The sequence below is a fragment of the Camelus ferus genome, chromosome 9, assembly GCF_009834535.1.
Source record: "Camelus ferus isolate YT-003-E chromosome 9, BCGSAC_Cfer_1.0, whole genome shotgun sequence".
In the NCBI taxonomy this organism is placed as follows: Eukaryota; Metazoa; Chordata; class Mammalia; order Artiodactyla; family Camelidae; genus Camelus; species Camelus ferus.
In genome coordinates this window covers 12499480-12512852 of record NC_045704.1, presented here as the reverse complement: position 1 = coordinate 12512852, position 13373 = coordinate 12499480, and the positions used below count along the sequence as shown (strand labels likewise).

The window sequence follows — 13373 nt, the reverse complement described above, 5'->3', positions numbered from 1 at the left end:
GATATGTTGGAAGTGGGAGGCCTGGAGGGCAGAGGCACTGAGGCACAGGAGACAGAACATTGGGGGTTTCTGTGACTGGTGTGGCCAGGCAATGATGTGGCCCTTCGTGGCAATGGAAGAGAATAGAGGCAGACGTCTTCAGGAGCAAGGCACAGTGAGGGACAGGGAGTTATCTTCCCTGACCCGTGCTGAGACTGCTCAGGAATTGCTGTGATATGTTCACCACTGGTCTGCAGCCCCTTTAAGGGCTGGGAGGGGTCTAGCACATGCTGGCTCCCCCAGTGCCTCCATTATCACCCCCAGCTCACATGGGGTTGTGACTGTCAGAGACTAGAGATTGATTGCCCCCAGACCAGTGGCTCCTAAAAGCAGGGCCCCATCTGACTCATCTCTGGGTCCCTGGACTCACTCGGGGTAGAGCCTAATACTTGGACAGCCTCAGGGAATGTGGAGTGAATGCGGAAGTGAATGAATGGGGCCAATCTCCCCATTATAAAGAGAGGGAAGCCAGGTCACAGGAAAGGATGCCACTGCTAACCGAGGGTTGAGATTTAAGTCTGTTCTGGGGTAAATCAGAGGTGGTCAGGAAACCTGAGTTACAGAAATCAGTTTGACACCCTCCCAGGTCTCACATCTGAGAGATCAAGGTCCTCATCATGACCCAGTCTGACCCCTTTGGCCATAACCTTACCTCACCTACCACCCTCTCCCCCTGGATCACCTGGTTTGAGCCACACTGGCCTCTTACAATGACAGAGACATACAGGCACACTACTGCCCCAGGGCCTTTGCACGAGCCATTCTCCCAGCCTGGAATGCTTTTCCTCCTGCCATTCCCATGGTCTACTCCCTTCATCTCCCTCAGGTCTTTATTCAGATGCCACATCAAAGATGCCTTTCCTGGCCACCCCAATTAAAACTTCAACTCCCCTCAGCCCTAACATCCCCTGCTGCCTGCTATATTTTTCTCCTTGGCATTTATCATCACTTAGCCTACTATATAATTTACTTATTCATCTTTTAATCTGTCTCTTGGGGTTAGAGCAACGCTATCTCACAGAAATACTATGTGTATTTTATCGAAGCCCAATGTGTAATTTAAAATTTTCTAGTAGCCACATTAAAAAAACATAAAAAGGAACAAGTGACATTAATGTTTATGATTTATTTTATCTAACCCATATATCCAAAATATTATCAGTGCAGTATGTCACCAAATGTAAAAAACACCGATGAGCTTTTTGTTGTATTATGTCTTTGAAATCTGGTGTGTGTCTTAATGCTCAGAACTCATCTCAGTTTGGATTCTCCATTTCAAGTTTCCAGTAGCCCCATAGGGCGGTGGCTCCTGGAATTGCGACAGCAGGGCTAGAATGTAAACGCCTTAGGAAGGCAGAGATCTTTTTCTGGCTTGTTCTTTGCTATATAGCCAGTGCCTTGAACAGTGCCTGGCTCAGAGCTTGGCTTATTAAATAATTATTGAATGAATGAATGAATGGACAGAGATGAGAATGGATCGAATGAGTAAAAAGGATCTGTGGACCCATTCTGCAGAAGTGTAAGATGAGGTCTGGTGAAGAAAGGCTGTGGGGACTGCCAGTGGGATTTGGGGTGGGGATGGAGCCCCCCTGACCCCCGCCTTGTGCTCTCTCCCTGCAGACCATGGCAGCGGTGACCCTGTCGGTGCCCGGGCGGAAGGCGCCCCCCAGGCCGGGCCCCGTGCCGGAGGCAGCCCAGCCGTTCCTGTTCGCGCCCCGCGGACCGGGCGTGGGTGGCGGGCCCGGGGGTTCGGTCACCTCCCCGCAAGTGGAGTGGACGGCGCGGCGCCTGGTGTGGGTCCCTTCGGAGCTGCACGGGTTCGAGGCGGCGGCGCTGCGGGATGAGGGCGAGGAGGAGGCCGAGGTGGAGCTGGCGGAGAGCGGGCGGCGGCTGCGGCTGCCGCGGGACCAGATCCAGCGCATGAACCCGCCCAAGTTCAGCAAAGCGGAGGACATGGCCGAGCTGACCTGCCTCAACGAGGCCTCGGTGCTGCACAACCTCCGGGAGCGATACTACTCTGGCCTCATCTACGTGAGTGGCCTCCCTCCCGGGGCGGGGGCTGGGTGTCGGCGCCCCTGCTTGAATGAACACGAGACTGTTTGTCATCGTTATCCCACGTCGTCTGACTTGCTCCTACACTTTGTTGCCAAATTATAAATGGTTGGATTACCGGGCCTGCCTCAGACCCCACTGGGGATGCCCTGTAATAGTCTAGCATAGATGCTCCTTATTACTTTCTTAAAGTTAAAAGAAATTGTGAATTCTCAAATATAATGTACTCAAAGAGAAAGGAATATAGGACTGTGATAATAATTACTGAGAACCACCGGGTATGGAAACCCGCAGGCCTGGCTCTGGGCTAAATGCCTTCCGTATATTAATTTGTTTCCTGTCATTGTGCACATAGCAGAGTCTTTTATATCGAAAAGGAAACTGAGGCCCAAAGAGACTTAATGACAATAAAAACTAACATTTACTAACCATGTACTAGGCACTCAAAAATATGTATATTGGGAGGAGGCAAATTAGGTTGGTTTGTTTGTTTATTTAATGGAGGTACTGAGGATTGAACCCAGGACCTCATGCATGCTAAGCATGTGCTCTACCACTGAGCTCTACCCTCCCTCCACAAAAGAAATATTGTTTAGATACATTTTAGCAATCATTCTGTCCCCATTTTACAGATAAAGAAATAGAGGCACAGAAAGGTCAAGCTCCTTGACCAAGGTCACCCAGTTGAATATGGCAGACCTGGGTAGTCTGGCTCCAGGCTCTCCCACTTTGCTGTGGTGCCTCTTAGGATTAAGATGAGATTGATGGTTGTGAGTTTGACTCTGCTAGCTTAGCGTCTCTGTTAAGCATCCAGTATCTCACATTACTTAATCTTAACAGCAAGCAGATGGACTAGGGCAATGGCTCTCAACTCTGACTTCACATTAGAACCACCCGGGGAATTTTTTGAAAATACCAACACTTCAGCCCCACCCCATTTAAATTAGGCTCTCTGGGGGTGTGACATGGGCACTGGTATTTTTAATAGGCTTCTAGGGTGGTTCTGATGGGCAGCCAAAGCGTTATTAAGCGCAAACAGGATTAGAGAAATTGCCAAGGAATGCCGACAATAATAACGAAAAATAGTGATCATGGGTGTCTAGCAAATATTTACTGAGCGCTTACGATGGGCCAAGTACTGTTCTAAGTGCTGTGTATGGGTTATCAGCTCCCCCTGGGCTGAGGACTTGTTCTTATCACCTGATGTTTCAGGAATGTTAAGTGACTTGGGTCCTAAGTCCCACAGACAGAAGGATTTGAACCCAGGCAGCTGGTCCCAGACTCAGGCTCCAAACCCCAGTTTAGAGGGCTGGGATCTCATTGCCTTGCTCATTTAAACTGATCCCACAAGAAAAATCCTAAAATCCTCACAAAAACCCTATAAGGAAAAGTGTTGGTTTTATATATTTTTAAAAAACCACAAAACTCTAATAAGAGTAATAAAAGAATATTTCAATAAATGATGAGATTGACCAAAAAATAAAAATAAATAGACTGGCCCCATTATGTACCCCATTAAGGGTCACAAGCATGAGATTAGAATATTTTTATGAATTCTGACTCCTCTTTGGGAAGGAGGAGACCAAGACTGTGAGAGGGCCAGTGGCTGGCTCAGGGCCCCTCAGCTTGTGGTGGCAGGAGTGGGATTTGAACTGAGGGCTGTCTGACCCTGGATGGAGGTGGAACCTTCTCCAGGCTGCACTGGACCCTTATGATTCCTCACTCGTCTTTGCAAGCCCTGAGAAAGAGGCTCCTGCCCAAGTCATTCCCCTGGATTTCACCCAAGGCAGGGGATCAAAACACTGGGCCACTCTTTTCCTTTTAATAAACAGCCTGAACCCTCACAACAACTTCGTAAGGTATCTCCTATCATCCCCATTCTGCAGATAGTGGTGGGAAACTAAGCCTCAGAGGGGGCCAGGACTTGGACAAAGCCCCACAGCTATGAACCAGCTTAAATGGGATGTAAACCCAGGCCATCTGACTCCAGACTCCACATCCTGCCTACTGCACTAGGAGGAATACTGGGAAAGTTCGGGGAAATAATGATGAGGCCTCAGCTAAGGCTGTGGCCTGGGAGCCAGAGAATTGGGACCTGACAAATGGAAACAGGAAGCGAATTGGGCCTTAATAATCATTAGCACTTGGTGAGGGCCTGCTTTCTCTGTCAGGTGCTGTTCTAAACTGCTTTCCAACATGATCTTGTTGGCTCCCTCTCCATCTAAGGCGATGGGGTAGGGATTATCACTCTTTTGCCCACAGCCTGGACAGGGGAAGCCACTGGCCCCGGAGCAGTTAACAGCTAACGTATAAAGCACGTGCAGGGATCCAGGCCCTGTGCTGAGCTCTGTACATGCAACATGAACTCGTGGACGGCTCCCAGCGGTCCTCCATGGATGCGCTCTTCCTGTCCCTCTTTGATGAGAAAATGGGATCCAGAAAAGTCAAAGTGCTTGCTCTAGCCACCCAGCTAGAAGATGCTAGAGGTTCAATTCAAGCTCCACCCTGCTTATCCTCGGGCCTTGCCAAATAAATAATTGTTGACTGGCCAACTGGTGATGAAGTGTTTCCCAGTGGAAGGGGGGTCGTCCGGCATTCCAGAAACCCAGTTTTGGCCATTAATAGGCTGTTTGGCCTTGAGTGGCTCAGGGTCTTGGTCCCTCTCCAGGGATGCTCGGGGCGGGAAGGGAACCCATCTGTTGGGCACTCTCGATGCCCTCTACTCCGTGAGGCACTGGAAGATACACTGTGGTGTTTCACTCAGAATCTTTCTAGGTGATGTGGGTTAAAAGTCCCTTTGTCCAGGGCTGGAAACTGAGGCTCAGGGAGGGCAAACCCCTTGTGCAAAGTCACACACAGCCAGAAACCAGGATGATGCAGCTTCCGAGTCTAAGTGAACTCTTAGCTCCCAGGTGGGATGGGTAACATGAGAGCCTTGGGCCCCATGATTGGAGTGCCGTTTAGGGGCCCCGCCCTGGGCTGGCTGGGTTTTATTCATTATCTTTCTTAATCCCCATAGCCTCTGTAATGAGGCGGGGAGGGTTGCTCGGGGAGGAAACTGAGACTGTGCGGAGAGTCGCTGGGCTGAGGAGAGGGGGAGGCGCGAGTTGGACCCTGTGGGCCTGTTTTCAGAGCCTGAGGGTTGGGACAGCCGCTCCAGACCCTTCCAGCCAGGTTTCCACAGAGGTGCCCCGGCCACTCAGGTGTCCCCAACCCTCTTCGGGGCACCAGCCTCTGCCCTTTGCCCCTGGCCTTGGCAGCCAGCTCAGGTTCCGTCTGGGGTGTCGCCTTGGCGACAAGGTGTGGCTGGCAGGAGGGTCTGGGTTTGGGGCTGGCGTAGGGGGTGGGTTCCTCTGCCAGCCAGGAGTGGGGGCGCCAGCAGCCGTGAGATACCCTACCAGGGAATGTGGTCCGGCTGCCCCGCCCTCTGAGAGCTGGGAGCTCCCGGGAGCCGCTGGTGGGGAGGGCAGACACCCAGCAAACCGGTTCTGCCCCAGGCTGGCCACCCACCCTCCCACCATTAAAAGGTTGGCACCTGGGAGCCAGGCAGCCTGTGGCGGCCACACCCTAGCTCTGCTTGAGAAGCACACGCTTCAAGCAGTTCTACTAACCAACTAAATAACCGGCTAGCCGGTTAACTAGCTAAGTAGCTGACCATCTGGCTAAGTAGCTAACAGGTTTAATAGTTAACTAGCTCAGCCCTAAGCAGCTCTCTCTCCGGCCGGATTAGCTAGCTTAGTCCAGCGAATTTAGCTTGTTAGCCCTCTGGTTTAGCTAGATGACCAGCTAGCTCTCTAGCTGTCCAGCTGCCTCTGTCTGTCTGAAGTGCCTCTTGTCCTCCCAATGCTCTGTGGGGGCTGGAAGAGTTCTTAAACCATTGCAGGGTCCTGAACTCAGACCCAATGAGTGAGTGGACAAATTCGGGGCGTCCGTGAACTTGGGTCCCCCCCTCAAATTACATCTTTCTTTTCATGCACCTCAAACCTGACATTTAACATGTCCTCCAATAAGAGTGAACCACCAAGACGGTCTTGTCAGCAGGTCCTGTGAGCCTGTTATCAGTAGAAACCACAGACATGCCCCTGTCATGATTCAGCTGCTGCAGATACTGGGAACACCCTTCCAGAAATATTCTACACTTATGCCAGCAAATTCATAAAAATACTCTTCTTGCACGCTTTTCTATGCAAACAGTTTTTTACCTGGGTCGCTTTCACTTGGTAATGTTTTGGAGATATTTCTCCAGCTGTATACACCAAAAACGTCATAGGGATCCATTGTACGACCGTGCACCAGAGCATTTCCGGTCTTTCGCTGTTACCATGATGCAGCAGATGAACTTGCACACGGTCCCCTCATGTGTGTGTGAGTGCAGGTGGTGGACTGCAAAGGCTACATTCTCTCTGAGTGAATCCTCATCCGTACAGCACCCATGTATACTTTGGAACAATGCTTTTCAGCCATTAGTCTGAAAATGTCACAGCATGGATGGCAGCTCCTTGGATGGATGTCCTTGGGGAGTGCACAACCCGCCCAGCTGTACATGGCACTCCCATGCTGCCCCCGGGGGGCAGGAAGGCAGGCAGCTGAGGCCCTTTCTCTTCTGCCTGCTGCAGACGTACTCCGGCCTTTTCTGTGTGGTCATCAACCCATACAAGCAGCTTCCCATCTATACGGAGGCCATTGTGGAGATGTACCGGGGCAAGAAGCGCCACGAAGTGCCGCCCCATGTGTACGCAGTGACAGAGGGGGCCTACCGGAGCATGCTCCAGGGTGAGTGTGGGGCTGGGGCTACTGGACCTGCCTTTTCAGTGGGGACTGGGCTGGGGCTCAGGATCAGATGACAAGTCAAGGATTTCAGACGCTGTGAGGCTTCTTTGGGGGCAGGAGGGAACACAAATGGGGGGCTGAGTGGGCCAGGGTCTGGGTCCTACCAGCCAGGCCCCTTTTTATCTGTCTTTGTGTTTACCCCTTCTCTCAACAAGTATCATTTGGGAGCTAATTGGTGCCAGGCTTCTGCAAAAATTTCTCTTGAAACAGTGACTCTTAAGCATGTTCATTCATTCCACATTTACATTGTTGATATGATCTACCCTGTCATGGGGGATTGGCAGCCCCTTAGACAATGGGAGTCACTGTGTACAGCTGGGCAGGTTGTACACTGCTCAAGGATGTCTTTTGAAGGGGCTGCCATTCACCCCATGACAGTGTAGATCAGTCCTGGCAAGATTCCATAATTTGCATTTTGTGGCCATAATGCACTCATTATATATTTATTATATATCATCTATTTTAATACATACAAAGTATTAAACATTTAACATTTTGTATCTTTCTATCACACGCCATTTACTAGTAGGCAGCAGTATATTTATCTTGTGCACGTTATACTTCTGTCACCTCCTATAGGCTACATTTCTATTGTCTGTCGTAGTCATCTGTTTAGACTGCACAATAGAGCAGTTCTCAGAGGGTGGTCCCCTCACCGGCAGCATCAGCATCTCTCGGGAACTTGTTAGAAATGGGAACTTGGGCTTCACCCTAGACCTGCTGAGTTAGAAAGCCCAGTGGGGAGGCTCCGCAGTCCATATTTTCACAAGACCCCTGGGTTTCCCCTGGAGATTCTGATGCAGGCTCAAGTCTGAGAACAGCTGGTATCAAATACAATATATCTATACCTGTATTATGCAAACATTTGTATATTCTCTTTTTAGAGTCACATTATAAATTGTATTTAGTCAGCAGTAACCTTCTTTTATTGGGTTATATAATCTGTTATCTATATTTTACAACAATTTTCAGTTATTATTATATATTAGTTAATATAATTTAGGACTAAATATACAAGAAAATAAGGGTGAGGGCCTACTCTGTATCAAGCACTTTTCATGCATTAACACACTGAATGTCACAGCAATCCAGTGAAGCAAGTGTGCCCATTGTCTCTGGAGTCCAGATGGGGAAACTGAAGCTCAGAGCAGTGAAGTCACTGTCCACGGTCCCACTGGTGGGTGGAGGGGCTGGGGTGGGATTTGAACCCAGGGCTCTTGACTGCTGCCTCCCTGTAGCTCACATTGTGTATTGTGTCCTCATCCTGGGCTGAGCGCTGGGAGCTTTGACGTATGACCCTCCTGGATTCTAATACCTGACCCCAACTTAGCCTCTTGCTTGCTGCATGACCCTGGGAAAGCAGCTGTCCCTCTCTGAGCCTCACCTGTAAAATAGAGAGAATCAACTTCCGTTGAACAGAATGGAATTCATTCAACACACTTCATTTTGAGCCCTGATTGTGTACCGCCTTGTGCTGAGCATGTGAGATTCAAAGGCGTAAGAGTGAGATCCTGGATCTCAGAGCTCAGCCCTGGATACAAAACAGGCCACAAAATGGTAGTGATGGTGACTGGTGGCTCATTGGTGGGTCATCTGACCAATCTGAGGGCTCAGAGCACAGCTCCGTCCCCTCTGTCTCCTCCAGTGCTCACCCTAGCCCGACACAGCCCTTCACCAAGTGCACACTAACCACCTACCAAGTGTCAGGCACTGATGGCTGTGGGAATTGCCAAGGTCCCTACCCTCATGGAGCTTCTGCTTGAGTGGGGAACACAAAGCATATAAACCCAAAGTGAAGATGATCTGACATTTGCAATGTCTGGAGACATTTTTAATTGTCACAACCAGGGAGGGGGTCCTACTAGCATTTAGTGTTAGAGCCCAGGGGTGCTGCTAAATATCCTACAGCACATAGGATGATCCCTACTGCAAAGAATCATCCAACCCCAAATGTCAGTAGAGCCAGGATTGAGAAACCCTGGTCAAAAGTCATAAGAAATGACTGAGGGTAGGGGTCGAGGGCCAGAAGGCTTCTTAGAAGAGGTGCTGTATTTCAGCTCAGATCTAAAGGACAAGGAAGCTGAGAAAGAGCATTCCAGGCAGAGGGCACAGCCAGTGCAAAGACCCTGTGGTAGGATCGGGCTGGAGATGTTTGAGAGACAGAAAGGAGGCCTGTGAGGCTGGGGAAAGGGACAGAGCTGAAGATGGTGCAGATGGGTTTGGAGGCCATGATGAAAGGGTGCATGGTTTTTAAGCATGACAGGAGGCCTCTGGGTAGTTTTAAGCCAGAGAGAGAGCTGCATTCAATATGACCTCAGTTAGCAGCCTGGTTTGGGAGCCATACGGACCTGGGTTCAAGGCCCAGCCATCTCCCTGCCTTGCTGTGTGATCTTGGGCTAGTCTCTGAGGTGTTCTGTGCCTTATCTTCCCCATCTGAAAAATGGGGCTTATGTCTCACTCATGTCTTTGAATCTCACAATGCTCAGCACAAGGCAGCACATGGCCACGGCGCAAATGGAAGTGTGTTGAATGAATTCCATTCTGTTCAGTTGGAATGTTCAGTCAGTTGTTCCCACGATCACAAAGCAGCAAGCAAGCGGCTGAGGCAGGGTCCAGTCTTAGAATCCAGGAAGGTCACATATCAAAACCCAAGCTCTTCCTTAGCCCTTGGGAAGAATTTTGAAAAGGGTGTGGCCAACATAAGGGGCCAGCATCCTGCTGGAGGGATTCTCCCAGGTGACATGTCCCCTTCTGTCCCCTACAGATCGTGAGGACCAATCCATTCTCTGCACGTGAGTAATCCCGAAGGACTTCCTGGAGGAGGTGGGGTCCTGGCTGGGTGTGGTTCTGCTTGGAATGGGCAGGGCTAACCTGGTGACCTTGCTGACGACTTTTGCTTCCCTTTGTCCCCCCATAGCGGGGAGTCTGGGGCTGGGAAGACAGAAAACACCAAGAAAGTCATCCAGTACCTTGCCCATGTAGCATCATCACCGAAGGGCAGGAAGGAGCCTGGTGTTCCGGTAAGTGACCTGCTTTGGAACACACTCTGGACCTGGCCACCAGCAATGCCCCCTCCATCTCAGGTTCTGCTTCTCCCAATAACTCCCTGTGTCCCTACTATGTGTTTGATATATTCCTGGGAGCAGAGGCAGGCCAGGCAAAAAAAAAAAAAAAAAAAAAAAAAATGCAAGGGCCAGTTTTTGTCCTCATTGGCCCTTAGAACAGCTCCTGACACATAGTAGGTGCTTACATTCCTGAGCACCCACTGTGTGTCTGATCTGACTTAGGTTCCTGCCATGCCCACGTTTCCTTTCTAAGTGAGCGTTTATAAAGTGCTATTCCCCTTGCTCACATTACCTTAATACTCCAGTGAGGTGGATGTTGTTTTCCTGTGTTTAAAATGAGAAACCGAAGTCACAACTAGGGTGAAGCGGGGGTCAGAGACCACACCCCCAGGAAGGGCCAAAATAGATTCAAACCCCAGCACTATGGTCCCTCCTGGGGCCACCGTATTCCACATGGCCAGTTTCCCCAGCCCCTCGTCTCTCCCCCTGCCCCACCCACCCCCCAAGACCGCCAGTTCACCTGTGTGTCTGTCCACGTTCCATGTGCTGTGTCCTGGTCCGTGTCCTGGTCCGTGTCTGGTCTTCCGTGACTTCCTCAGGCCTCCATCAGCACCGTGTCTTATGTGAGTAGCAAAGAATCACCTTGAGTCATGGGTACCACCTGAGTCACCCCAGCCCAAGGTCTTCCTGGCAGACTGGGCCCCAGGCACTGATGGTCACTCCTGGTAGGGAGCCACACTGCCACTTAAGGTGGTCCTACTATGTGCACACCGAGCCTTACACTGTCATGTAATGCAGCCCTACCTTGTGCACACACCCAGGGCCCATGCTGCCATTTTGTATGGTCCTACTACATGTGTGCAGTCCTGGCCTGCACAGCCGGTTATGTTAGCCCTATCATGTATGTGCAGATGGGCCCCAGACCCCAACATGAAACAGCCCAGAGGCCAAAACTATCATTTATTGCTGATCTGCTAAATGTGCCTAGACAGGGCCCGTAGACACCATGAATTCACACAACCCACAGACCCACACTGCCATTTATTATAGGTCTACAGTGTACACCCAGCCCAGGCTAACATCTGAGGGGCTTACAGGGCATTTAAAGAAATAGTCGATGCCTTTGAGAGCTTGGCTGGGAAGGAGGGGAAGGGGATTGCCATTTACTGAGTGCCTACTGTGTTCTGGTTCTGACACTGAGGTGGCTATGAGGAAGTTCAGAGTGAGATCCCTACCCATGGGTCAGCCTGGCTGGGGAAGGAAACTCCTATTTCTTGAACACCTACTATACACCAGTTTGAAGCACTTTACATAGGTTGTATAGATTCTTCTTTAATGAATTCTACAAGTGATACATGAGTCCATATTCACTGCGGCAACAACAAAAACTACAAATCAGATAAAGTGAAATTCCTCTTTCCTTCTCTCAGTCCTCCTTCCTTGGAGTGGCTTACACTGTTGACAGTTTGATGTGTATCCTTGCAGACCTTTCTCTAAATGTTTACAACTATGTATCTATACCTGTAGAAATGGGAGTCTTGTTTTGTGGTGTTTTTTTTTCTTCTCATTTCATTTTTTATCAGTGGGATCAGATCACACTGTAGGTGTTCCGCAACTTGCTTTTTGTTTGGTTTGGTTTCCACTCAACCATGTGACTTGGAGATGTTTCCTGCTTCCCTTTACGATCAACTGAAGGGCACAACCCAGGTGCAGGAAAGCAAGCACACACCCAGACACACAAAGACCCTTCACGCACACTCAGCCAGCGGTGACACAAACCCCCAGAGCTAGGCCAGCCCGCCCCCTTTCCCCTGGCCCGGGTGCTCACTGATGCGCCATCCCCAGGGTGAGCTGGAGCGGCAGCTTCTTCAGGCCAACCCCATCCTGGAGGCCTTTGGCAATGCCAAGACTGTGAAGAATGACAACTCCTCCCGCTTCGTGAGTGCTGGGGGCAGGCGGTCCCTGGGGCGTGTCTGTGAAGCAGAAGCTGGGAGTATCCTGGTTGAGGGGAGGCAGGATGAGTGCGTCTGTTGAGGGAGGAGAGGGCTGGAGGCCGGGGCTCTTGGGTCTGAGGGATGAAGGGGCTGGAGACCTGGGTCCTGGGGGAAGAGGTCAAGGGGCCTGGACCTTGAATTCTCCAGGAAGCCCCCACCCCCAGAACCCTGTGACTGCAGTGAGGTTCGCGGGGAGGGAAACAGTTGAGAGGCAGCCCTGGCTCCGGGAAGGCTGACTGTGGGTTGGCAGTGCACTTCAGGCTCAGCTAAGCCCTTCCCGCCTTCTCTCGCAGGGCAAATTCATCCGCATCAACTTCGACGTTGCGGGATACATCGTGGGCGCCAACATTGAGACCTGTATCCTCTCACGGTCCAGAGGGGAGCCTGGGGAGAGGGGTACAAGGGGTGGCGGCCAAGGGGAGGGGCCCTTGGGATCTCACCGCTTACAGGAAACAGGCGTCCACACATGCAGGGAGCCTGGCTCCTTGCTGCTCAGAAACCATGCCTCAGCTTCCCATGCTGCAGAAGGGGAGGGGTCATAGAATCTCAGGAAGGACAGACGCAGCCTCTCCATGTGGAGGGAGGAGGGCGGGGGCTCCCATCGCTTTGATGAGAAGGACAGCACTGCCTTGCTTTGGGGAGGAGAGTCGGCTCTGACTTACTACAGGGAAAGGACGCAGAGCACGGTCAGCAAAAAGGGAAGGCGCGTGGGGCCAAGTGTGGGGAGCCAGCACCAGGTTCCAGAATCCTCATGCCCTATGGTCACATGGGACGTGCTTAACTCCCAGGTGTGAGAACACGTGTGAAATGTTTTCTACCGGGAATGCTCATCCGAGACTCAGCTCCCCAGGTTATACTGGGGGCTGGTCACAGAGGCACCCTCTTCCAGGCATGTACCCAAATTCCAGGCTCCCTGAAGGAAGGCAGGTGTTCTGCAGAAACCGTGTTGTTTGCACAGTTTCAGTGCAGGAAAACCCTTCGTGTCAGCCTGGGAATGCTATGAACCCTCCCGAAATTCAGATTCCGTGACACCAGCTAAGGGCCGACAGTCTCCGTGTCAGCCCATTTCTGCGCAGGCGGTATGCGTGTTCAGTAGGAGCTGAAAAGATAAAAATACAGACGCTCCCGAAGCGCAGGACTTAAGAGAATGAGCAAAGAAATCACACGGACCGGGGTTGGCATCCCAGCTCTGCTTTGGAGCTGTGGGACCTTGGGCACGTGATTTGACCTCTCTGTGCCTCAGTTTCCCCATCTTTAGAAGGGGACAGCTAGGGGAGGGTTTAGCTCAGAGGTAGAGTGTGTGCTTAGCTTGCACAAGGTCCTGGGTTCAATCCCTAGTACCTCCATTAAAAAACATATGTAAATAAATAAACCTAATTACCCCCCCAAAAAA

At 51.0% G+C, this 13373-nt stretch overlaps 1 protein-coding gene across 6 annotated transcripts in view; it reads left to right on the top strand.

Annotated features, from left to right (window-relative positions):
• MYH14 (myosin heavy chain 14) overlaps positions 1 to 13373 on the top strand; it is a 74893-nt gene that overhangs the window by 2941 nt on the left and 58579 nt on the right. For 3 of the 6 annotated variants that reach the window (XM_032487633.1, XM_032487632.1, XM_032487634.1), the window contains exons 2-8: positions 1660 to 2070; positions 6708 to 6864; positions 9686 to 9713; positions 9839 to 9941; positions 10586 to 10609; positions 11832 to 11924; positions 12274 to 12337. In XM_032487633.1, coding sequence (XP_032343524.1) covers positions 1663 to 2070; positions 6708 to 6864; positions 9686 to 9713; positions 9839 to 9941; positions 10586 to 10609; positions 11832 to 11924; positions 12274 to 12337 — 877 coding nt within the window. In that variant the 5' untranslated portion in view covers positions 1660 to 1662. Of the gene's footprint in view, positions 1 to 1659; positions 2071 to 6707; positions 6865 to 9685; positions 9714 to 9838; positions 9942 to 10585; positions 10610 to 11831; positions 11925 to 12273; positions 12338 to 13373 lie in introns of those variants that run through there. The other 3 variants (XM_032487635.1, XM_032487636.1, XM_014560781.2) reach the window with 2 other exon arrangements.